Source organism: Nipponia nippon, unplaced genomic scaffold, assembly GCF_047370975.1.
Source record: "Nipponia nippon isolate SJK-2023a ecotype South Korea unplaced genomic scaffold, ASM4737097v1 scaffold_2, whole genome shotgun sequence".
Classification (NCBI taxonomy): domain Eukaryota; kingdom Metazoa; phylum Chordata; class Aves; order Pelecaniformes; family Threskiornithidae; genus Nipponia; species Nipponia nippon.
The window spans coordinates 111,488,014-111,512,845 of NW_028262336.1; the positions used below are offsets into that span (position 1 = coordinate 111,488,014).

General features: G+C 40.7%; 1 protein-coding gene across 1 annotated transcript in view; it reads left to right on the top strand.

The window, feature by feature from the left end:
* Positions 1–23,197, top strand: part of MICU2 (mitochondrial calcium uptake 2) — a 158,371-nt gene extending 135,174 nt beyond the window's left edge. The window contains exons 8-12 of the mRNA XM_087756865.1: positions 2,266–2,363; positions 15,219–15,390; positions 15,680–15,788; positions 19,532–19,689; positions 19,976–23,197. Of these exons, the coding sequence (XP_087612991.1) occupies positions 2,266–2,363; positions 15,219–15,390; positions 15,680–15,788; positions 19,532–19,689; positions 19,976–20,080 (642 nt within the window). The 3' untranslated portion in view covers positions 20,081–23,197. The remainder of the gene's footprint in view (positions 1–2,265; positions 2,364–15,218; positions 15,391–15,679; positions 15,789–19,531; positions 19,690–19,975) is intronic.
* Positions 23,198–24,832: the final 1,635 nt, after the last annotated feature.

Here is a 24,832-nt window from a genome sequence, read left to right on the forward strand (position 1 = left end):
CCCCATCCCATGCGTGTATCAAGATGAGACTCAGAACATTACCATCCCTCCCTCCACTCTGTGCCTCAGCTTTCTGTAACGCACACAGCCCAAAAGGGTGCTGTGCTGCACCCTCCCCAGGCTGAAGCCACCAGATACACCAGAATACAAACTTTCACTCAATTTAGATAGTAGCTCTGTGACTCAAAGCTACCAGTCTGGTCCTTTTTGCAGCTCCAGGATTAGGTTACCATTTCATTCTCATTGCCAAGAGAGACATTCCAAACATAAGTTATTCTTTTACCTAAGCTCAGGAGGGTGAGGTGTTGGAAATATTAATAGAGCTCTCATTATCTTCTAACAAAGATTTGTCATGTCAGTACTAATTTATACAGTTCAGCAGTAAAAGCTCCTAATGATTCTGTGGACAAAAAGGAATTATGTACTAACATGTACTTTAATTTAATAGCATTAACTCTAGGAAAAGCAATTTTTTGAAATTTTACCCTTAAGCTGTAGTCTGTGGTCTGCTATTGCATATTCTGTTTTAAAGAAATGTACTGTTTTGTAGTTTTAAAATACATTTAACTCTCACTAACATAGTGTTTGGACATCTGCCAATTCCACTTTGGAATTTCAACCGATAAAGAGGGTAGCCAACAAATAGGTGCATATTTGTTATAAATCCAGGGATAGGCTTTGTCATCTTAGATAAGATGAGATAGACATTGTTTGTATGTCGTCTTCTAGCTTATAACTAGAGAAACATGAATAGAAGAAAAAAAAACTTTTTCTGTCTCAGACTTAGTTTTTAAAAGGTTGTTTTAAACCTTGTTCTTCAGTTTGTTCTCAATACAACACTGACTTTAATACAGAGTAATTAAATTGGAAGCCTTAAATTGCATAATCATGAGTTCAGTTTTAAAAATTACATTAGCAAATTTGTTTCTTGCATTTTTCAAGTCTTTTTTACACATGTAAGCAAAAAACACAAAAAGCAGATTAGAGCAGTGAGAAATATGTGGATTCTTCTCTGTTTCTTCTTAGAAAACTTTGCATGCTGATATAAATAGTTTGGGTTTGAATTTCAAATAAGCATGAATGTTTGACTTTTGACTTTCAAAAAAGCATATACCAATGTTTATGCATCAGTCTTCACAGTAATCTGAAGTGTTTAAACTTTAGAAGGATGGATCTTGTGGGTATTTAAATATTCTTTGCCTGCAGTTAAATGATAAAGTTCAATAAATACAGTTTGTGTATGGCTTGAAAAGTTTTTTTTTCTAGGTTCACTCATACATAACTCGTATCACTTGCATTTCCTGAATTGTAGCTTGCAGTAGAAATGAGGAATGTTACCTCTAACTATAAAATAACTGTGTCACATATGCAGTAAGCATGAAACACACAGTGGGCTAATGGGACTTGTTATTGATGATGCTGAAAGCTAAATAACCATTAGTATTAAATCTTATGAATAGACTCTCGTCTTTCATCTTACCTCTTCAACCAGATAAAAGACACAGAGGCTATTTAGATGTCATAAGAATAGTTTGTTGAAATCCCTCCAGACTTACAAAAAAAAAATATCTCTTCATGTTGCTTAGTGTTTTGTTGCGTTCAAAGAAATGCCAGTATGCTAGTGCTGAAAGAAGAATAGAACAGAAATCCAGCATTATGTGTGGTTTTAGGCTTGTTAAAGATGCTGTTGAGTTGAAATAATGTGCATCCTTTTTCTGCAGAAATCTCTTAATCAGATTTATAAAATATATAGAAAAGTCACTAACATTGAAAATTTGCAAGAAGCCTTGTAAGACCATATTATAATAGAGCACTCTGAATGTTTATATTTTTCTAGTTTTGTTTCTCAGGCTATCATGAAAGTTTTTAAATGGCTGTATCAAATTAGAAATACCTGACGAAAAACTTTTTTACGAAGATGTTAACTTTATTTAAAGCCTCTACTCACCTAAACATAAAGGGTTTTAAAGATTTAACTGGCAGCTTTCTCAGTTCTAATAATAAAATACACTGAAGGTGGCTGTAAATTGTACTCATCTTTCATACAGAATATTTAGAAGCAGAACATATAGTCACTGTTACCAGTTGATGTGAAAGAATGATTCAGCTCTGAGAATCCTGTGTGATAGCTTTGGGAACAGTAATTAAGTTGCAAGTATCTTTTGTGAAATTCTAGTTAAAATAAATATTTCCAGATTTGTGGTGAGTATATATTAATAATCATACAATGCATAATAATTAATCATACAGTTTTTTGTTTTATAGGGAGCAGAACTGGAAAGCTCTGGTGTTAATACCATGTTGCTGGTACATTTCTTTGGAAAAGAAGGAAAGGAAAAACTTCGCTATTCTGAGTTTTTCAGGTATTTTTTTCAGCTAGGCAAGCCTAACAGCAACCAGTCCTGTTCATACCCCCTCTACTTTGCACCAACACTGGCATTAATCTGACCTCACACTGAACTGATTCAGAAAGTTAAGCAGGTGATCAAGCAGGAGATTATTCATGATTTTGCCTGTTTAAATTTCTAGTTTTGCTCCTTGAGTCTGCTGTCTGCAGGAGGAGTGGAGCACCATGATAACTCCAAAGCAGCAATGGGGGGCTTGGAGGCCACGAGGGTTGAGACTGCCATTCTTGGCAGCTGTGCAATAGCATACCTTTAAACAATGTGATTCATGAGTATTTTTCTTTTTCTTGATCAAATCACCAAAAAAGTGACTGCTAATCAATTAAAAAAGCTTTCCTGAGCTGAGACACCCCCCGCGCCATTACAACTGTCATGGTAGGCCACAAGCAACATCTCTGCTTGTTTCAAATTCCATCTTCTGTTGAAACTGTGTCTTTTCTTTTACCCTTGGAACTACTTTTGCAATGGGACTACGCAGATACTTTGTGTCACTTATGTCAGAACTGAGAATTAAGTCATGGCAAACACCACATCAGACTGAAACTGCAGTGGAATACCAAGTGGCCATTACTCCCAGAAACGAAGCATTTTATACTCGTATATTTCACTGTAAGCTTTGCAAAATCAAAAGTGAATAGAAAGTTCTAAGACTGGTGTAGGGAATCGTACAGTTTATACGTCATACACGTGTCAGAAAGATGGTGTAATCCTACATCAGAGTAGGAAGTTCTGCAGTGGTTGCTTTCAACTTGAAAACCCAACCAGGTATCAGCTGTTAGTGTTTTAATTGAATGACATTCTTTCTTCCAATGTTTATTTCAATCAGTAATGATGACCACCACCTACACAGGATCACAACTTAACAGGTTAAAACTCACTGTTACTTGGGAGATCAATTTCTCCTGTTAGTATGAACTCCAGACACATCTGGCTATGTGAACTTGGGCCCAGAATCCAAATGCACAGTCTTTCTTTGAGATAAATGGAAGTTAAGTGCCTAAATACCTGTGTGAATCTTGACACATGTCTTGTAGCACAACATCAAGAGAAGATTATCTACATCAGTATTACCTTTTCTACAAAAATAATCAGTCATTTACAGACTGCAAAAATAAATTGGGATAATATGTTTTACTTCAATTTATGTTCAGAAGCAGGGGAATCTGTGTCAGCCCTATTAAAAATGAATGTTGTTGCATTCAGTAGATGTTTGGAGAAAGCCAGAGTAGAAAAAGAAGAGTGGCAATTTTTCTAACACTAAAAAGTGTTTGGCTCCACCAGCTGTGACACACACCAATCTTCAAATAAACAAAATTTCTCTTTTGAAGACCTTGACTCAATAGGAATATAAGTGAGTAAAATAAGTTTAAGATGCCTCCAGCTCCCTTTTGTTTCATTGAGAGGATCTATGGTATTTATAGAAAAGGCAGAGAGCACCAGTAAAAGGTTGTGTTTGCATATACAGTGTAAACTGAAAAGCCTCAGGTTTTAGATAAAATCCTACATTGACCCAATGAGGCATGACATTGATGAAACTACGTACCTAGTACATTCAGAACACATAGGTTAAAGACCTTTGCCTACCACACAGATAGAGGCCTGTAATCAAAATCAAACTCCCACATCTTGCTCTTAAAATTTGTGGGATAAGTGTAAGGTTTAATGCAGGTAATTTTTCAACAGTGGCAGTTATGTTTCGTAGAGCTGGAATGTGCCTCTTTATCACTGCATAGACACTCCATCTCAGTTGCAACATGACAGTGAAGTTTGTTTAACACGCAGAAAGGTGAATAAAAGGATCACTGTCTTTTTAACCTGTGTGAAGATATCACCTTTCACATGATTTTATTTGCAAGTAAATCAAGCACATCATTTCTGGGTTCCTATTGTTCAGACAAAATGTGATTTCTATCTGATGGCCTCTCATAACATTTTACCTTACGCAGGAAGCTATTGTTGGCTGTTTGATCAAAGTGCCATGCTGTTTTTACAAGAGATGATTGATGAGCTGTACAGGCATAGATCATTGTCAAAAGCAGAAAATAATGATGGCAAATGCTTTTATCATTTTCCAAGTTCTTGCCTAGAAAGCTTTTCCATTGATCAGTGTAGTACCTAGTAGAAAGTAGGGGTGATTAGGTTTGATTAGGACACACTAAAACTTGTCACATTAGTTAAATACACAGGTATTGCTGTGCTGTAGAGTCCTTGAAACTGAAAAAAAAAAGGCAGGAATGCTTTCTTTGTGAAATTTCTCTGTACTTACATGGGAATTCAGAAAGCTGAGACTAGTGTTCTCACCTCATTACTTACATGTATTTTCCTCATGCTTCCTCCTTTTCAGTTTGGCTGACATTAAAAAATCCTTTTGTAAGTGTGCAGCCATCTGTGTCTACGTGTACACCGGTGATGCCCGACCCTTTTAGCCCACAGTTGAAACATTTCAAGCATGTTGGACAGCCACAGTCAATGTATCAGGGCAATTAATTTGCCTTGTTCTCCTTTCTTTGCATTCAGACGGCACACAGAAAATGGAAAGCGTCTACATCTCTTTAGGCAATGTGGAGCTGATGTAAGCCAGCTCTTGGGCCTCCCTTCCTACTGCCCTGAACACAGGAGGCACACTGATTATAGGGAGGGAAGATGGTTAAGCATGCTGTGCTCCATCTGTCTCCACCCGGTGCATGGTTCTTTGGAAATCATAGGTAGGCAGTACACACAAGGACAATCCTCAGGCGGTTTTTTACTGGACATAAGGAATGAGACTGTGAACAGAATATCGGATCACTTTTCAACCTTTCTTGGGCTGCTGGGAGCATGAAAGTAAAGTAGTAACCTTTTCACAGGTGTTTTATGACACCAGTCAAGCTCTTTTCTCACTGTCTTCCAGAACGGAGTCAAAACAGCAACCAAAGCTGCTGCCTTTCATTCTCTGCTGAGCAGTGGTGGTGGGACTCCCGCACTGTTCTGCAGGGACTGCTTAGAAGTAGTGGAAGCAATCCAGAAAGCACACCATCCTATGTCTTTCCCATAGTAACAAGGTGATTTCAGAGATCTTAAGGTAGGACTCAAAGAACACATGTTCAGCCCCAGACTGCTACATGATTTCTTGCCAGTTGTATTGTCCTTAACATACGGACAATATGATAACTATTAATAACAATTCACAACTTCAAAAGCGATGTCTTTCCCTGGCAAAAGTTAGGAAATTTAAATCTAAATTATTCTGGAGTATGTTTATGTACATCACTGGTAAAGGTGGTACCTCTTGGTCAAATGCAGCTGGAATTATTATTCTCCTGTATCAGTTTAAGAAAACATAAAACAATATGCAGCAAACCTAAAATCATGTAACAGAGAAGGGTAAATTCAATACAAGAAGCTGTAACCAGGTGAGAATTTCTTCTCAGAAGACTGAACACATTTCTGTTTCAGATGACCACCACTCAGTTTTACACCTCAACAATAATGTCATCTTCTAATACCAGGCCCCATCTTAGAGAATATCAGATTTTAAACATGAAGTCAGAAGTTCTTTGGGATTCCAGGTTTTTTTTTTTTCTTATGCATAGCAGTTTCGCCTGATTTTTGAGACATAAATAATTTTTGGTCTTTTCCTTCCAAAAAATGTTTCACTTGTGCTTTAATTTCCAGCTATATTGCATGTACTGTTTTTTATTCTGAGTAGAAAACTATTCAGTTTTCTAGGTATAGGAAATATTTCTTCTTGGCAGCCACTGGTTTTTTCCCTGAAAAAGTCCCTTACTTATCTTGTTTAAGTATGTCTGATCCCAAATAAAAGAGGAGACACTAATTCACTCCCTAAGCAGTTTACGACTGCTATTATTTTTTTTCTGTAATCTGTCCCCAAGCAAGCTTAAATCTCTCACAATCTCCTTGAAGGAAAAAAAAAAAAGAAAAAGTGCAGAGAGTATGGAAAGAATATTCAAAAAACTTTCTGATTGTTGTATTTTCTTTTCTGGGATGGCTTACAAAAAAGTGCTTCCCAGTATGGTTAAACAATGGGCATCTTTTAATCATATAAGGAAAACTAACATTTCAAATCCAGTTTATGGCATTTTCTTATCTGATTTGTTGCTTCCAAATTTCTCATCAGTTAATAGAATTTTGCACCAGGAATAATCTTTAATCGTGGTTTTTTATTTTCTGCTTTAGCTTGAAGGTCACGAATTGTATAACCATACACAAAACATGCCTTTCCCCTACCTGTCCTGCTTCTTTCCTTCGGTATTTTGAATTCCTTGGTACATTTCGTTTGAAACCTTTCATTTAAGGAACCAGAATGATCCAGGCTGAACCACACTGCTAGTGCTGACATTTGTCTGGTGCTGTCCTGCGTTTGTGCCAATGCATGGGTGCAGGATCTCTTTCAGGTAGCATCATCAACCAGTAATGCTTTTGCTGTGATGATAGCTCGTACATTTTCAATGATTTTCATCTAGGGATTTGGAAGTGCTTTGCAGAAATAGACTACGATTGCGTCCTTATTTGTCTCTGTACCTACACTTGTATCTATGTGTGTGTGTATGTACATAGACCCCTAATACACGTAGAGATTACATCTTGTGCAACCAGGATCAGACAGTGAGGAAGTGGGGATGGGAACAAAATCTGGCTTTGTGATTGTGTATTCCTATCATAACTGAATCTGAATATTTCCCAAATATTTACTAATGATGTTGAGAAGAATCTCTGTTTCTTCCTTTCCTATATACTTAGCTTGATTAGTTTCTACAGAATGAAAGTGAGTAGTTTTGTTATGTTTGGTTTGGAAACACTGAGGACAGTAAATCAAAGGGGGTTTTGCCTGTAATTCTGAAAATGGTGAGATTGATTAACTGTCTTACCACTTGCAAAACTGAATTTACAAGCATAGATCTAAACGTTCTCTAAAGGTTAATGGTCAAGCCCTTATTAAATTTTCTATATTCTGTTTTGAAGGTCAGATTTGCAAAAAGGCAACCTTGCAGCTGGTTTGCAACAATCCTTTGGTGCAGAGAGGGTTATCAGGTCTTCAAAAGGACTTCAGTGTCCAAAGAGGGGCCGAAGCAGAGTACAAATGCCATGGTGGTATATCCACCACTACCTTTGGTGTTAAGTTTCCTTCCTATAAATCAGTGCAACAAGAACTAGTCAGTTCTGTATTAGCATATTAAAGCTCTACACAGACTTTCAGTTCAGGTCAAGAAGTACAGGAAGGAAAACTTGCCCTAACCTTTCCTTTTGTGTTTCATTCTACTGCTTTGTGTTCCTAGCACTCCATTGCAACATCTCAGGTTGGAGGGGGAATAGCTGCATTCCTGAGGTCTCCCCACTTTTATTACATTTTCACTTCTATTAAAGCTAAGTTGCCAAAAAGTCCTGAGAGACTCCCTCTTTCTATAGATCTGTAAAGCACATTACAAAATGAGGGATAAATCCTGATAAGGTTTCTGGATGCTGTTGTAACATGATAACAAATTTGGCCATTGGCCTTCCACATGGGTGTTTTAGAGAGTGTGGATAAAACAGGCTATCTTAAAGAAAGTGCTGTCTGTTCCCAACCTTTTCCCCATCTTATAAATTTATGATTTACCTTTTCTTTTTGTTATTTGGAAACTTAGGGCTTGCTTTTATTCTCAAGCTACTATAGCATAAGAGTATTCCCAGTGTAATTATTTTTGAATTGTAGAGTACATCCACAATCAGAATCCTGCTCCCGTAGCTGAATTATGGCTCCCTTCAAAGTCCCCAGCCAAGCTCCCACTGACTTTGGGAGAGCAGGAATTTCATTCCTATGATTGTTTTTCCTAATATCTGGAGAAATTTTTAAGGAATTTCCAGCTGAAACTCATCACACTGTGATCCAGAAGACACAAATGCGAGTATCCCTGGTGGTGTCTTGGCATTTAAGTATCAAGTTTTACTTCCTAACCTGAAAGTTATTTTTAATAACTTTTAATAACTTTCACTTAAAAAAAAAAAACTCATTAGGATTTTTAACTCTGACATCTGGGAATAAGAGTGACCTAGAATGCTGATGTGATGATTCATAGTATTTTAATTTTTGTAATATGGGAGACTACCACATATAAATTCTAAATTGCACATTTCAGCTGCTGCTCCAAGTACCGTTTGGTATGGCAGGAAATCTTCCCACTCTGGCTTGCCAGGAGCAAGCCTACAAGTTGAAATGAAATATCCATTAATTTTTTTTTTGTACCTAAATAAGTAATTCCCACTTCCGTCCCTAATCTGCACAGTGCAGCAAGATGCACAGCTCTTGTGCCACAGGAAAGGTGCGGTGTCATTGCCCCAAAGCAACTGGAGGGGACAAGAACCTAGGCCTGAGAAAAGGCAGTGGAAAACCCATGGTGGGGCTGGGGAAATGTAACACTTCATTTGCTGTCCGACTAGAAGAGGGTGCAGAAGCAAGACCACATCAAAAATGCCACAGCCAAACCCTTCACTTTCCTCTTTGGCTTTGCTGCACCTGTCAGCTGGCTGACGTGCGTGGCTGGGTGGGCCACCCGCTCCTTCCTTGGCGTGTAGAAATGCTTGGTCTTTCAGCTGTCCTGCCTTTACTGGGTATGGCTAGAGTGCAGGTCACTGAGGGTTTTCTGCTTAAGGAAATGCAATATTTAGAAAAGATGGAAGAATACTTAGTTTGTCATCACCTGCGGCTCCTGCTCAGTACAGCAAATGACTGAGCATTAGCTCCCCAAGATAAATAACTCATACTTTCAGTAACAGACCTTAATTCTGTTGCAAAATGTGTCCACCTTTCGTAGATTAAAAGTCAAGAAATTAAAACACATGGTGTCTCGTTTCCCTACATCCATGTTTTAGGCATATTTTTGAAAGTGACCTCATTTTCAGCAGCTTCTCCTCCCCCAGACCAGATGTTACATGGGCTGGAAACAACAGTCAAAGATGCAGTTACTGTTCTGCATGGTCTCTGCTGTGACTTCCAGCCACACACAAGCCATACATCCCAGATACCATCTACTCCTTGCCATTGATGGGCACTCCCAAAATGTGGCCGAGTGGCCCTGGTCAGCCTCTGCTGGACTGACTCCACGCCTGGTCTACACGCCTGGTCCATGCTGTCCTCTGCCCCTGCAGCTTGACCTCCTTTCCCAGGATCCAGGCAGGCTCTTGCAGGCAGTGTGGCGGGACTGCTTCTGCCAGCCTGCACTGGCCGCTCTCCCTGGCACATGCCAACTGCTGGGCTGGCCAGAGGCAGCAGTCACCTCACCAGTTACAAGGACAGGAGCTGCATCTGAAAACGGATGAGTGGTTTGCAAGCTGTGCAAGTAAGCCTTCACTGGTCCATAAGACAAGGGGCCTCGCCTTCACACTGGTGGCACAAACAGGTCCTTTGGTGTTTCATCCCCTTGTGAGGAGAGTTGGGGGACTTGAAAGTGAGCCAGGTCTTAAGGTGGACTGTGGAAGAAGATACCTCAGTGTCTGACTATGCTGTGGAAGCCTTGTAACCCCCTTTACTGCACCAGAAAAATGCCCATATAAAATGTGAAAGCATATCATACCCCTCCTCATACTCTAATAAAACTCTAGCACGAAACTTAAAATCACTTCCACTGTCAGGCTTTAATTTACCTGCATGTCCTGAGCCATGAAGCATTTGTTGGCCCTTTATTTGCGTGTGCAGCTCTAATTATTAGAGGAAAAAATACAAGAGAGGACTTATGCTGCAACAGCAGTCTTCAGCTAACCCCTTATAGACTTCACAGAGCTTCGAGCTACTAATTGTCCAAATGATCTCATTAAAGAACTAAAGATAGCTGTGCAGACTAAAATGCCATAATTTCAGGGGAAAGAATTCAAACCCAGTGAGACCGTGTAAACACTGATGAGCAAATGAGCCTCTGCTGATATTTGCTACATAGACCTTTAGCTGTCCTCTTCTCCAACTAATTGCTTTGTCCCAGTCATCATAGAATCATAGAATACCAGGTTGGAAGGGACCTCAAGGGTCATCTGGTCCAGCCTTTCTTGGCAAAAGCATGGTCTGGACAAGATGGCCCAGCACCCTGTCCAGTTGAATCTTAAAAGTGTCCGATGTTGGGGAATCCACCACTTCCCTGGGGAGATTATTCCAATGGCTCATTGTTCTCATTGTGAAAAATTTTCCTTGTGTCCCATCAGAATCTCCCCAGGAGTAACTTGTACCCATTACCCCTTGTCCTTTCGATGTGACTCCTTGTAAAAAGGGACTCTCCATCTTCTTTGTAGCCACCCTTTAAATACTAGAACGTGGTGATGAGGTCTCCCCTAAGCCTTCCTTTCTCAAGGCTGAACAAACCAAGTTCTCTCAGCCTTTCCTCATACGGCTGGCTTCACAGCCCTTGGGCCATCTTTGTGGCCCTTCTCTGGACACTCTCTGGCCTGTCCACATCTTTTTTGCATAGCTGGGACCAAAACTGAACATAGTGTTCCAGGAATGGCCTGACAAGCATAATGGGATAATGACTTCTTTATCTCTGCCGGTGATGCCTTTGTTGATGCAACCCAGCATCCTACTGGCTTGCTTTGCCGCAGCAGCACACTGTTCACTCATGTTGAGCTTCCTGTCCACCAGGACCCCCAGGTCCCTTTCCACAGAGCTGCTTCCCAGCCAGGTAGATCCCAGCCTGTGCTGCACTCCTGGATTATGTTTTCCCAGGTGCAAGACCTTACACTTGTGCTTGTTGAAATTCGTAAGGTTCTTGTTAGCTGACTCTTCCAGCCTATCCAGATCTTCCTGCAGGGTGGCTCTCCCTTCCAGAGTGTCTACTTCCCCACTCAATTTGGTGTCATCTGCGAACTTCATCAGGGTACACTTAGGAAGATATTAAACAATGTTGGGCCCAATATCGATCCCTGGGGGACCCCACTTGTGACAGATTGCCAGTTTAAATGGAGCTATTTACCACCACCCTCTGGGTGCAGCCTGTCAGCCAGTTCCCCACCCACTGCACAGGCCACTTGTCTAGACCGCAACACATTAGTTTCTCTAGGAGGAGGCTGTGGGAAACCTTATTGAAAGCCTTGGAGAAATCCAGGTAGACAGTGTCCACCGCTCGCCCCACATCAACCGAGCAGGTTACTTTGTCGTAGAAGGCGGTCAGGTTTGTCAAAAATTATTTGCCCTTTGTGAATCTATGCTGGCTTTTCCCAGTCACGTGCTTTATTTGATTTGTGATAGCCCCCAGGAGGATTTGTTGCATAACTTCCCCAGGGACTGAAGTAAGATTGATGCGCCTGTAATTTCCTGGATCCTCCTTTAAGCCCTTCTTGTAGATGGGGGTGACATTAGCCTTCTTCCAGTCTTCTGGGATGTCCCCCAATCTCCATGACTTTGCAAAGATTATGGAGAGTGGCCTCACAACGACATCAGCCAGCTCTCTTAACGCCCTCCGGTAGATAACGTCAGGGCCTGTCGATTTGTAGGGGTCAAGCTCCTGTAATAGTTCACATACCAACTCTTCTTTCACTGACAGTGGTCTGTGTTTGCATCAAGCAGGATTTTTGTTCCCAAGGCCTGGGGCCCAACAGTGCTGGTAAAGACAGAGGTGAAGAAAGTGTTGGGAACCTCTGCCTTGTCAGCATTGTTGGTGACTAATTCACCTCTCCTGTATAACAGCAGGACAATATTTTCTTTCTGCTTCTGCTTGTTGTTTATGTACCTGAAGAACCCTTTCTTGTAGTTTTTGATGTCTCTGGCCAATTTCAATTTGAGCTGAGCTTTGGCTTTTTTAATGGCATATCTGCACACCTTGGCAATGCCCTTGTAGTTCTCAGTGGGTATTTGTTCACTTTTCCATATCTGGTACGCTTCTCTTTTGGTTTTGAGCAGACTCAGAAGCTTGCATTTAAGCCAAGGGGGTCTCTTGCTTCACCTACTTCCCTTACCTTTAAAGGGGATGAACTGTTTTTGTGCTTCCAGGAGAGCCTTCTTGAAAAACTCCCAGCACTTGCTAGCTCCTTTACCCTCCATGGAAGCTTCCCACAGAATCCCTCCCAACTGAGCTCTGAAAGAGCTGAAATTTGCTCTTCTAAAATCTAAAACCTTTGTCTTAGTACTAACCTTCATTGTGCTCAGCAGCATCCCAAACTCCACGATATTGTGATCGCTGCAGCCAAGGCTGTCACTAACCAAGAATATTACAAAGCAGGTTTTCTTGGTTTGAGAGTAGCAAGTCCAGCAGTGCCTCGTTCCTGGTTGGCACATCTAATATCTGTATGAGGAAGCAGTTCTCTACACATTCCAGGAACTTGATGGTTGACGTGAGCTGCTGTATTGTTCTTCCAACAAATGTCTGGGTAGTTGAAGTCACCCATAAGAACCAGGTTCTGTTGACCCAAAGCTTGCTTAAGTGACTCAAATATTGCTTCGCTGGCCTTACTGTCTTGGTTTGGAGGTTGGTAGCAGATGCCTACTGTAAGATCCCCCTTGGAGATGACCCCTCTGATCTTGACCCAGAGGCATTCGATAGGGCTTCCACAATCTCCGTAGTTGACTTCTGTACATTCAGGGTTCTCCTTAACGTAGAGCACGACTCCTCCTCGTCTTCTTCCCTTCCTGTGTTTATGAAACAGCCTATAGCCATCCATTGTGATCCTCTGGTCATGTGAGTTGTCCCACCATGTTTCAGTTATTCCTATGATATCATAACTTTCTGACTGGGTACGGAGCTCGAGTTCCTCCTGTTTGTTCCCCAGGCTGCGTGCATTGGTATACATACACTTGAGGTGGTTGGTCTTCTGGTTCTCATCTTGGGAGGCAGCTAAGGAACATTTGTCACTGCTCTGGTTGGCCTAGCTTATTCCCCAGTTGGTTGCAATGGCGTGAGTGTTGCCACTTTGGACCCCGTCCCCTGAGTCCTTCAGTTTAAAGCCCACCTCACCAAGTTGGCCAGCTTGCTGCCAAAGATTCCCTTGCCTCTTCTAGACAGGTGGATCCCATCCCTGCCTCACAGGCTATAGTCATCAAAGAATGTCCTGTTGTCATAAAAGCCAAAACCCTGACAATGGCACGAGCCACAAAGTCAGAAGTTGATTTGCATTATACATCTATTTCTGGCTGCACCCTTTCCTCTAACTGGTAAAATAGAAGAAAAGATAACTTGGGTACCAGTGCTTTTCGCTTGCACCCCCGGGGCTTTGTAGTCTCCCTTGATTCTGCCCAGGTTCCGGCTTGCGGTGTCATTGGTGCCCACATGAAAGAGTAGCAATGGGTAGTAGTCTGTGCTTATCTGTCTCTGTCTTGGCCTCTCTCATACTGCTGAGCCTTTTAACTGTTTCCTGCAACTCGGCCACCTGACACAACAGATCATCAACCTGTGCACATCTTTTGCTGGTACTTACCTTTTCTCCAGGAGGAGGGTCTGGGCACTCGTTGCAACCTACCGTCTGTACTGAAGTCTTCTTCCTTACCAGTTCCGTCTGGGTGGAAGCATCAGACATCTCAGGGGCTTTCTCTGAAGAAACACTGATCTTAATGTTGAGGCGAGTACCCACCATTATGGCTGAGACCTAGAGCACTTCCCTGGGCTGTGGGCCTACAAGCAGGGTGCACAGCCCTTCTCATGAGCCCTTCTGTGTGAACTGCTGTGCCCTCTCGATCCCGGCTCTTGGTGGGGCTCTCTGCTCTTCCTCAGGTTTCCCTGGCTCCAGGAACCTCCCTGTACACCTCAACCTAGCACTCGGCTACAGAACTTACCATTGCCGCACGTGCATGCCTCGCCGACTGAGTATTTCATTCTCTCCTGTCAATAATTTTTGCAACTCAATAAAGCAGGGTTCTTTTGAAGTACTAAAGGGATTCTGGCAAGCATCACTGTGTTTTAGCCTTTATTTATATTTTAAAATTATCACTTTTTGGATTGCCCCATTTCTGAAATGGAAATTACCAAATGGATCACACAGTATTGTCTTTTACTTTCTCAAAATTCGTATCAGGCCAGAAGAAATGATAATGGCCACATAGACCAAACTGGGGAGACTCAAAGCTACAACTCTGCTTACAGTTCTAGCTCTGTACCTGCGAGTTGTTACTTGCTTCTTGTGCTAGGTTGGTTTTTTTTCTTCCTAAAAGAACAGGTGTCTCCTAAAAACCTTGACGGTCACCCCTTCCTTTTTCAGACAGCTCTCTTGGTACCTTCCTGACCACCTGCAACATCATTTACTGTGCTCTTCCAAACTCTGTACATGTCAATAGTAACCCTCTCTAATCCATCCTCTAGTGAGTGCAGAACTGATTTGCCCAACCCCTCTTTGCCATTATAACCTTTGAGGCGTTTAGTCATCTTTTCCTGCAGTGATGATTTCAAGTTTCCTCTTTTCTTTCACTTTTGTGATTATTAAGGCCTCATCTTTCTAGGCACTTTCCAACCTTGTTATTCCTGTCTTATTAATATTGAAATTTCATAAATCATGTGTCAGGCTTTTAGTTACCATGTCCTTTTTCATTAATTCATTATAATACTGCCTTACCAATCATTTTATCTCATTATCTGCACATTTTTAAACATTAGTAAAAACTGTATGCCAAGTGTATCTGTAAATTACCTTAGCAGTAGCAGTCTATGAATGCAGACTTAGAGAGCACCCTACCGGTATCATTATTGAAATGCAGCCGTGGAAACAAATCTGCACACACAGGTAAAATTAAACCAGTGACATTTTAAACAATTATGTCGATAGTATCTGCGATTAAGAGTTAGTGTCTACTGCATTGAGTAGCTAAGGTAGCAGTAGTGATGCAGTGATGCAAGTATCAACTGTTGGATAATATCTGTTTACACTTAGATTCATGGAAAATCTGCAAACAGAAGTCCAAGAAATGGAATTCATAAAGTTTTCGAAGGGTTTGAATGTCATGAGAAAAGAAGACTTTGCAGAATGGTTACTGTACTTCACCGATGAGGAAAACAATGAAATTTACTGGCAGAATGTGAAAGACAGAATTGAGGCAGGAGAGGTTGGTACATAAAGCATGCTTTGTTTGCTTTTTTGCTTCGTCGTTTGTATGTACAGGTTTTCATTTGAATATGAGTATCTAACAATGTAACTAGTTTCCAAGTGAATTATTGTAGAATCTGAATTTTGTGCTAATAAGAACAATGATAATTTGCCAACTGAGAAATACAAATATTGACGAGTTAGCAACCACACCTAAACAATAGATCCCACCAGATTTACTGAAATAGATTTACTGGGGTTTTAATGTGTTATTCATTATATATCATCTGAATTCTGTGATACTCTAGAATATCAGTTTGGAAGAATTCAAGACTTTTTGCAAGTTTACAAACAACCTGGAAGACTTTTCTATTGCCATGCAGATGTTTACTGTAGCTAATCGTCCTGTTAAACGGGGTAAGCACACCTTTCGTATGTATTTTTTTAAAAAGAAAAAAATGCGGTTTTTTTACAGAATTGATGTAAATAAGTTATCCCAAAGTAGCACTATGAGGTCCAAAAATAGTATATCACTCTTTGTTCTGAATTAATTCTATTTTGTGGAAAAAAAAATAATGTAAAGTTCCCAAAATGTTTTGATTTGTAAGTTCTAATTGCTATCATATGCTGAACCACTCACAGCAGACTAAACCGTAGAATCATAGAATGGTTTGGGTTGGAAGGGACCTTTAAAGATCATCTAGTCCACCCCCCTGCCATGGGCAGGGACATCTCTCACTGGATCAGGTTGCTCAAAGCCCCGTCCAACCTGACCTTGGAACACTTCCAGTGATGGGGCATCTACAGCTTCTCTGGGCAACCTGTTCCAGTGTCTCACCACCCTCATCGTAGTAAGTTTCTTCCTTGTGTCCAGTCTAAATCTACTCTCTTTCAGTTTGAAACCATTACCCCTTGTCCTGTCACTACAGGCCTTGGTAAAAAGTCTCTCTCCATCTTTCTTATAAGCCCATTTTAAGTATTGAAAGGCCACGATAAGGTCTGCCTGGCGCTTTCTCTTCTCCAGGCTAAACAACCCCAACTCTCTCATCCTTTCTTCACTGGAGAAGTGCTCCATCCCTCTGATCGTTTTTGTGTCCCTCCCCTGGACCCACTCCAACAGGTCCGTGTCTTTCCTGTGCTGAGGACCCCAGAGCTGGATGCAGTACTGCAGGTGGGGTCTCACCAGAGCAGAGCAGACCAGAGGGGCAGAATCACCTCCCTCGCCCTGCTGGCCACACTTCTTTTAATGCAGCCCAGGATACGTTTGGCTTTCTGGGCTGCGAGAGCACATTGCCGGCTCATGTCCAGCTTTTCATCCACCAGTACCCCCAAGTCCTTCTCCGTAGGGCTGCTCTCAGTCCAGTCTAAATTCTAGATGAGGAAGGATTCATTGAAACAGTACATGCTTCAGCAGCAGTTCATGGTAACAAAGCTTTTTCCTCATAGTGAAACTAGTTTTCTGAGGAAACTAAACAACAGAAATCTCTTCTTTTACAGACTGTAGCATCTTGCTGCGTTTTACTTATGTCTCCATACTGCCTTCTCCATGTGCTTATGTAGCGTTATGCAATCATGGCTATGAAAAATGTAGTGAAGTGATTTTTAAAATAAAGATTTGGAGGAGGGCAATTGCTTCTTTCCCATATAGTAGAAATAGGAGCAAAGCAACAAAAGTTTCATGGACATACAAATGCTTTTTCTTATAATCCTGAGGTTGTTACTTACTTGTTATACTTGAAAGACAGCTATCATAAGTTATTTGAAAATAGTAATGTAAAATGCTCCTAAGGAAATTTGATGAGACATTAACATTCATTGAAATAAATATTTGATGGGCTCATGTGAAAAAGGTGAGAGATGTGAGAAGAGAGGAAGAGAATTCAGTATTATTGAGAGAGAAATGTGAAGATCGTTTGAACCAAGGAAGGCCAAGGGGGAGTTTACAACTTGTGACTTTCATGACTAGTTAATCCAGCCTTCAGGAAGAGTTTCATTTCCACAGCCTCTCCGGGCGGCTGTTCTAGTGCTTGACCACTCTCATTATGAAGACTTTTCTGTGTCAAACCCTTGCTGCAACTTACAATGATTGTGTCTTACCTCCATGCACCTCTGAGAAAAATATGGCACTCTTCTCTGTAACCCCTTTTAGGTGGTTGAAGGCTGCAGCGAGATTCCCCCCTTAAGCTTCTGTCCTCCCCAGCTCCCTCAGCTTCTCTTCTTCGATCATGTGCTCCAGTTCCCAGCTGGGTTCCTGCCCCTCCTCTGTCTGGTTTGACAACATCTTTCTTCTGTGTGAGGAGACAGATTTTATTTGCACAAGGTGTACAAAGAGTGGAGAGGAAAGAGGATGAATTAATGGTGAAATAATAGTCGTAAGTGAGACACGAGAGTTTAGCTCACTTCTCTATTAAATATCCCATTTTTAAGTGCCAAAGGATGATTAGGCCAATAGTTGGTGTTGACTCAGGTAATGTTTCTTTGTAAAAATTCATTCCTAACCAACAGGCAGTTGGGACTCTGTTTATGTACTGAACCGTACTGTGATCGAAAACAGTCAGCTCCTGAGGTAACTCATGGATGTTACATGTATACATGTCTAATCCTTTCCTGAATCTCACTAAGTTCTTTGTCTTGCTGTTTGCATGTGTGTACATGTGTGTATTGACACACATAAAGAATATTTGTCTAAAAATAAGACAGTCCTTTAGTCCTTCCTTTTATTCTAGAGTTTTCTTTCTTCTAAGTTAGCAGCTCACTTTTCCTCTCTGATAAGGTGGCCCTTCTTGGTTTGAAGATTATTATGCTCCACCACTTTAGATCTTTCTCCTTTTCTTCATGTTTTGCTCAATAAAGTGCAGTGCCATCTCTGGATTTATATTTACCTTCAAGAGCTGAAACAGTTAACATCTTTTTGAAGACAAAATTAAGACTCTACTATAAGCATCCCATATTTCCTGTGCTTTTCAAATTGTGGTATATCCTTTTACAGAAGGATTTTCAACTTAATTATACTTAAACCAACTGTAAATTAATCAACTGCATTTATACAGGAACTGTTCAAAGAGGCAAAGATGAGAGCTAAGCCGGGAGTGCTCTTTCCTTTAGTAAGCTGCAGAACTATTCATATTTATAGCACTATTTATAAACAGCACTTGTTTATGAAAGCAGAACCACATTATTACTATATTTATGGCTTAGTTGGACAACTTGCTGTAATAATCTACAATACTGCTATACTTTAATAACCTCCAGTCCCTCCTTGAAATTCACGTTTCTGTGATGCCTTCAAAAATGCATCCACTTCATGTGTTGTGATTGTGCTTGCTGTAATAAACAATAATGATTTCACTCTTACTATCTGCTGTTTTACGGCAAGCCCACATATTTCCTCATCTTCCTTGAGTCAAAACTCCAAATTCTTTACACCACAAGACCAAAAGTGGGGATAGTAGGTATTACCATAATGCACATGGTACAGTAAAGAGAGAAGGCCAAAAAGCTGAAGAGTGAAGTAGATCTCCAGAGAGGTATGACAGATTTTTCTGCCATAAATCCTCATAAACTCTTCCATGATAATTTAAAAGAAGGTAGTGTACTTCTTTAAAACACAGAACTACAGGTATATAAAGCCATGTGCTATGAACAGTCCGATGAGTATTTGATGGCCTGTGTTTCTACAGAGTTGCTGAGGGGATTGTCGGTTGAGGTGGAGCATATTGTAAAATAGTGTTCTCTGAGAAGAGTTTTCTTGCAGAATGAGTTGGCATGAAACTGGGTTGAGATAAAATGGTAGTATGTTTTATGAGACCGTAGTGAGGCAAACATTTGTCATCCATATGCACAGGTATCAGCCAAAAGTATGCAAGTTTTCAGCATGCAGCTATTTCTAGCAAAAATTATCACTCTTACCGTTGCTTGAGAAGTAGTGCATTTCAGAAGTTTATCATACCATTAATAAATGTTGTGTTATGAAAGATGAAGCAGGCTCAAGAGCACATGAACCGAGGCCTCCTAGTAGTTTACTAGTTCGCACATCCCAAATTCTTCAGTTAGGATACTCATCAGACATTGTAAATTGTACAGAATCCTGCTATTTATGTGCTTTCCAATTTCTTTACAAGTTTACAGTCACTTATGATGTAATATTATGTCTTTACTAGCTGAGTTCAAGAGAGCAGTGAAGGTGGCAACAGGACAGGAGCTCTCAGATAATGTTTTGGATACCATCTTCAAGATTTTTGATCTAGATGGAGATGACTGCCTGAGCCATGGCGAGTTTCTTGGAGTCCTGAGGAACCGAATTCATCGAGGTTTGAGGGTAACGAGCTGACATCGTTGTTTTTAAATACCACAGATGATTGCTACAACTGTCTCCTTAATGCTTGTAGAAACACAAATAGACATAGTGACTTGAAAGAAGTTATATTTTAAACTGAAAATTCCTTACTGCTCACGAATCTGAGAGGAGTGCTGCCACCAAGAGCTTGTTATTATGCATGTGAACTATGGGAGCAGCAGCGTTGCATTACATATTATATTTACACAGTCTGTGAATAAGAGTCTTTTTTGTGTAAATACTAAACATACTTTAACTTTATCAACAGGTACCGCAACAGCAAGGCATTCAAGGTTACTGGAAGTGTGTGAAAAGAGAAAGCATTAAAGGAGCCAAAGAAGTGTGGAAGCAAACTGGGAAAAGTCCTTTTTAAAGCAGTCCATTGATCTTTTGCTATAAATGTTGTTATTTAGGGGGGTTTGTCTGTCCTGTTTACATAATAGCTGAATCAAAAATACTCTTTTTTTTTTTTACTATAGTTAAACTTTAATTAACCCAGTTTCTAATGCAATAATTTTATATCATGCTAGTGCAATCAGTTTGGTTTACAGAACTGTTATCCCTTTTGACCTCCATACGGAAGTGCTCTTGTTCTAGGGAATAGTGTTGTTTACTCCTCTGTGGAGTCTGACCCTGCACTGTAGCACACAGGATACGGAGGATTTAATAGTGGCCGCTGGCAGGAACGTCACAGCAATATCATCTCCTGTGGGAAAGAGTGGACATCATCTCAGTTAGCCACTAACACAGCAGTTCTCTTTCCCTGGCAAGGGTAGAGGTCCAAAACGCGAAAGCGCTTGCACAATCCATGCAAATCAAGTTATCCTAAATCAAAAAGGAAAATTCCCATGGTTCATGCCCTCTTCACTGTGAACTGCTTGTGTGCTAGTTCCTGGTGAATGATTCCAGCAGATCCTGTGTGGGTGTCTGGTTTGTCTGCTTTCATGATGGTAATATTAAACTGGAAATACAAGACTGTTGATACAGGCTTTAAAAATTGTACATTGATCTATGAATGTGCATTGAGTCTCTCACACCTCTTCAACAAATAATGTAAATGGGAAGCAAAAATCCTCATTCTATCATAAACAGCAGTAGCTACAATTTGAGTCATAACTCTGTTGCTTTAATTGTATTGCAGAAGGTGACTGTGTAACAAATAGTTGCTTTATCTTAGTAAAGGTTGTGCCAGGGCATGCTGCAGTATCTCAGGAATTCAAGGTTAGAATAAGCAAGTGTCGGGGGAAAAGTACGTCCAATAAAAAGTAAATAAAAACGTTTCTTATTCCAAAATGCAAAGTTAGACATAAGATCTTAAACGGTAAAACAAGGAACACATCAAAATTAACATTTAGCAATTATAGATGAACATTTTTTAGCTATAACATAGTGTGCATCTCTGTATACACAGGTGTGCATGTTAACGTTTTTTCTTTCTTAAAGCCTTAGGAGCCAATAGTCCCAGGTCCAGATCAGTCTTCCCAGCTGGCCAATATATAGAGGAGATAGACTTACCTTTAAAGCCCTCAAGGCTCTTCCTCTTTCCCCCTCCCAGCTGTCTGACTTGTTTTGGCTGGGGTGAAAGCGCAACCTTTCAAGACCGGTTTGTGATAACAGACTCCAAAGATGGACTGGGGACATGTCTCAAGAAAAACAACCAAGAAATCTCACCACTCTGAGGAAGTATCCATCCTTTTTAAGCATGACACTAGCTATGTTATTCTCAAAGTTGTGTATAAGCTCAACAGGAGGTGTTTTGTTGTAATTTCTTTGGGGTTTGATGGGGGGAGCCTTGAGAAGAGGGGAACCTTCCATGATAGATACCAGAGCAGGCCTCGCTCAGGTGAGGGACAGGAGACACTGCGTTAGGAAACCATAACAATGCCACCTAAGGAGTACTGAGATTACAGGAAATGTATTTGGTATGTCAGCAGCTGTCAGGCAAGCTTGTGCTGAGGAGGAATCCTCCCGCCTGAGCCTTGGCACGGTGGTCTCACGTAGGGAAACAGAGTGACAAGCCAGCAAAGCAGCAGTGTGCCACTCCTCCCTCCACGGCCTTCACTTGGAGCTTTAATTTAAATTGCGTTAAAGAGAAAATGCCTCTATTCTCGTCATCTGTGGGCAAGAACCCGCAGTCACCCACCAGAACAAGAGCATGCCTGTGTGGGCATCCTGAGACCTGTGTAGAAGATCAGGCACCGGTGACCACCAAGGATCCCTTCACTTCCCCAGGAAACCATCAGAATGAAATAAAACGCAGTAAACGCCTCAGCCTCCCCCCCTCAGACTGAACTCATGCTCTGCTCTGGGGGCAGCGGGAAAGTAGGTAGCTGCTTTACTTCGTGTGTTTGGAAGTTGCTTGCTGCTTCTGGCGATGGGAGCTACGAGAAAGAGATAGCTAATGGGAGCAAAGGTGGGGCAGTGGGACTGGCACCGAAGTACCGCAGCCCACGTCACGTCACCAGATAAAGGGCGCAATCGAGCAAGACACGTCTGTATCACCAAAGTGCGTGTGGTCACCCAAAGGGCGCTTTGTTCCAGCTCTGCCTTTAATGCAAGGCTGCCTTTTACTTGATGCTGTTAATATTTTGGCAAATCATTTTTATTTTGGGATGGAGATTATTCTTTAACATTTTATTCTGTGTATTGTTAATAGGTTTATGATGTTCTTTATTGCTTTTGTGGTTTCTTTTGTTTACCAATGACTTGCTTCCTACAAGCTGTTTGGTTTTCTTTTGGAAAAATCAATTCATTTAGCTTTAGTGTATCTAGAAGTTTAATTCCTCATTGCTCATTTGTATCTGGGTTTGTGCAATCAGCAGTATCTGCTTTTGGCAGCAAGCTACTAAAAATGGGATTTCAAGTTTTATTTTTTAGCAAAAGCTTTGGTGTCAAGTTCAGAGGAAAAAGAGAACAGATATGCTTTTTTTAAATGAACTTTGTAGTAAAAAAAGAAACTAAATTATTGATTAGGAGTTAAAATACAGTTATGAAACATTTTCAGAAGTTATCCTGAAAGTACAGCCAGGAAGGAACTCCTCTGAAGGCCAGAGAAGACTTGTCCATCAGGCCTGAAGAATCAGACTGTTTAATTTTATAGTCTATTTTTGTTTGTCTTAACTAAAAGGCTTTACGAAACAGTCTTAAAATAATTTCTCATTTCTCATAATCTTAGGTTGAAAGAGCTGTTTACGTAACTGTTCAGATTGACCTTGTCTTTTAAGGAATCCATCAGAGTTTTAGCATTAGATGGTTTAGTTCCTTTTAGTAGTTGTGTGGTATTTGCAACCTGTCTGTCAGCATTACTCAACACAGTTCAGTTAAAAGTTTATGCCAGCTGCCCATCTATCAGTTAAACTTAGGACTTTTTTAATGTTAGGAACTGTTCCTCTGAACAGAAATATGGAGAAAATGTTAATAAAATTAATTTTTTAAAAAATCTCCAACATTGCATCTGAATGTTATGTGGAATAAAGGTGAATACATTGCACATTGCAGAAGTCTCGAATATTGATTTAACATATTTCAAAAGGAGACACAAGGGTGACTACAAGCCATTACAGCATATAACTCAGAGAATTTTAGTTGTATCCCCATAACAACACTTCTTACATTTCTTTCAGTTTGTTTAGTTTAAGATATTTATTAAGAACATTTATTCTTCATTTCTAAAAGAAGCAAAGGCAAAAATGCAGTGTGATATACTAGAACTAAGAGAAACTCATTGGTTGTTTCTAGAAATTAATTCTGATGTCTCAATTTATGCAAGCCTCTTTCTAAAAGCAAAACTTCTGGAGTCAAACGAAGTTGGTGGGTTTTCACGAAATATGCAACAACGAGGAGTATATATTCTGCGTATAAGAACTGAAAAAGAAAAGTTTTATCATGATGTTATATGGCTGTGTCAAAAGCAAATCTCTGATTTACTCCAGCGCCTGATCGGAACTCGGGTATCCTCAGGATCTTGGCTTGTCTGTTGGACCAGGTATTATTAAAAGGGTGAACAATATGTTAATTTCAAGCTTTTGGTGGAGAATACCTAAGGTTTTTATAATTTTAGGAATTATAAATGTCTTGTCTTTGGACTCCAAGGTGTCTCAGAGCTCATGGAATTTTGGGTGTAGATACCAGACCATGTCTGGTATCTTCTAAACTGAAGAGTTTACAGATGATACTTGAGTTATCCAGAAAGCAGAGATGGGACAATAAGAGAAACAAGCCAGGCCATGGATTGTGGTTTCACGGCACTTCACATGTCCAGTGCACGTAACAAAAAAGGATCACTGCCCAATTAAGGGTTAGAATGAGAACAAACCAGGTGTTTAGAGGAAGTATTTTAAAATTCAGGCATATTGACCATACTTTGACTTAAGCATAGAAATGGATCAATAAACGTACATCGGAATTTAAAACACAGTTTTCCTCTCATGCAAGAGTTGTCATGGAAGAGCACAAGCATCTCTTGTGCCTTCAGATTTAATCTTTCCTATAAAACAGTCACAGCTGGGTCAGGAAACTACTTCAATGCAGAAAAAATCTTCAGTCCTGAACAGAAAATACGTGTCCAAATGATGTTGTGGCCTTTTATTAGTGAGATCCAAGTTGACCAAGCAACAGCTCCTGTAATGCAGCTGGTCTCAAGGGGAGCGTGAAGATGTAGGTGGTGGGTGCCGACACAACTGTTAGCCCCCAGCGGACCACAGAAACTCCTCCTAGAGAAACTGAAGATGTCACCCAACACGAAGTGGAAAGCCCTGTTCAGGCCAGGAACCCTGAGCGGCTTGAGCACGCACAAAAGTAACGGGCAAACAAGTGCATGTCTCTTCGCTCTCCTGCTATTTGAAGGTTTCCTGCTGGCTTTGTTGATTAAACAATTCCTAGTTGGTTCAATAATATAAAAATTACGCAACATATGCAGAGACAGATTTCCCATTAGGCTGGTATTGGCTTAGTTAATGTTTTTGGTTCATTAACCGGAGTGCCCTAGCACAGAGCTCCGCTCACCGTCCTCGGGAGCCACGCTGCTGCTCCCGCGCACCAGCTTCCACCGGGAAGCTGCTTAAGAGTGCGCACACCTGCATGGTTTTAGAGAGAAGGCCTTGTGCCCTGAAAAGCAAAAAGCCGT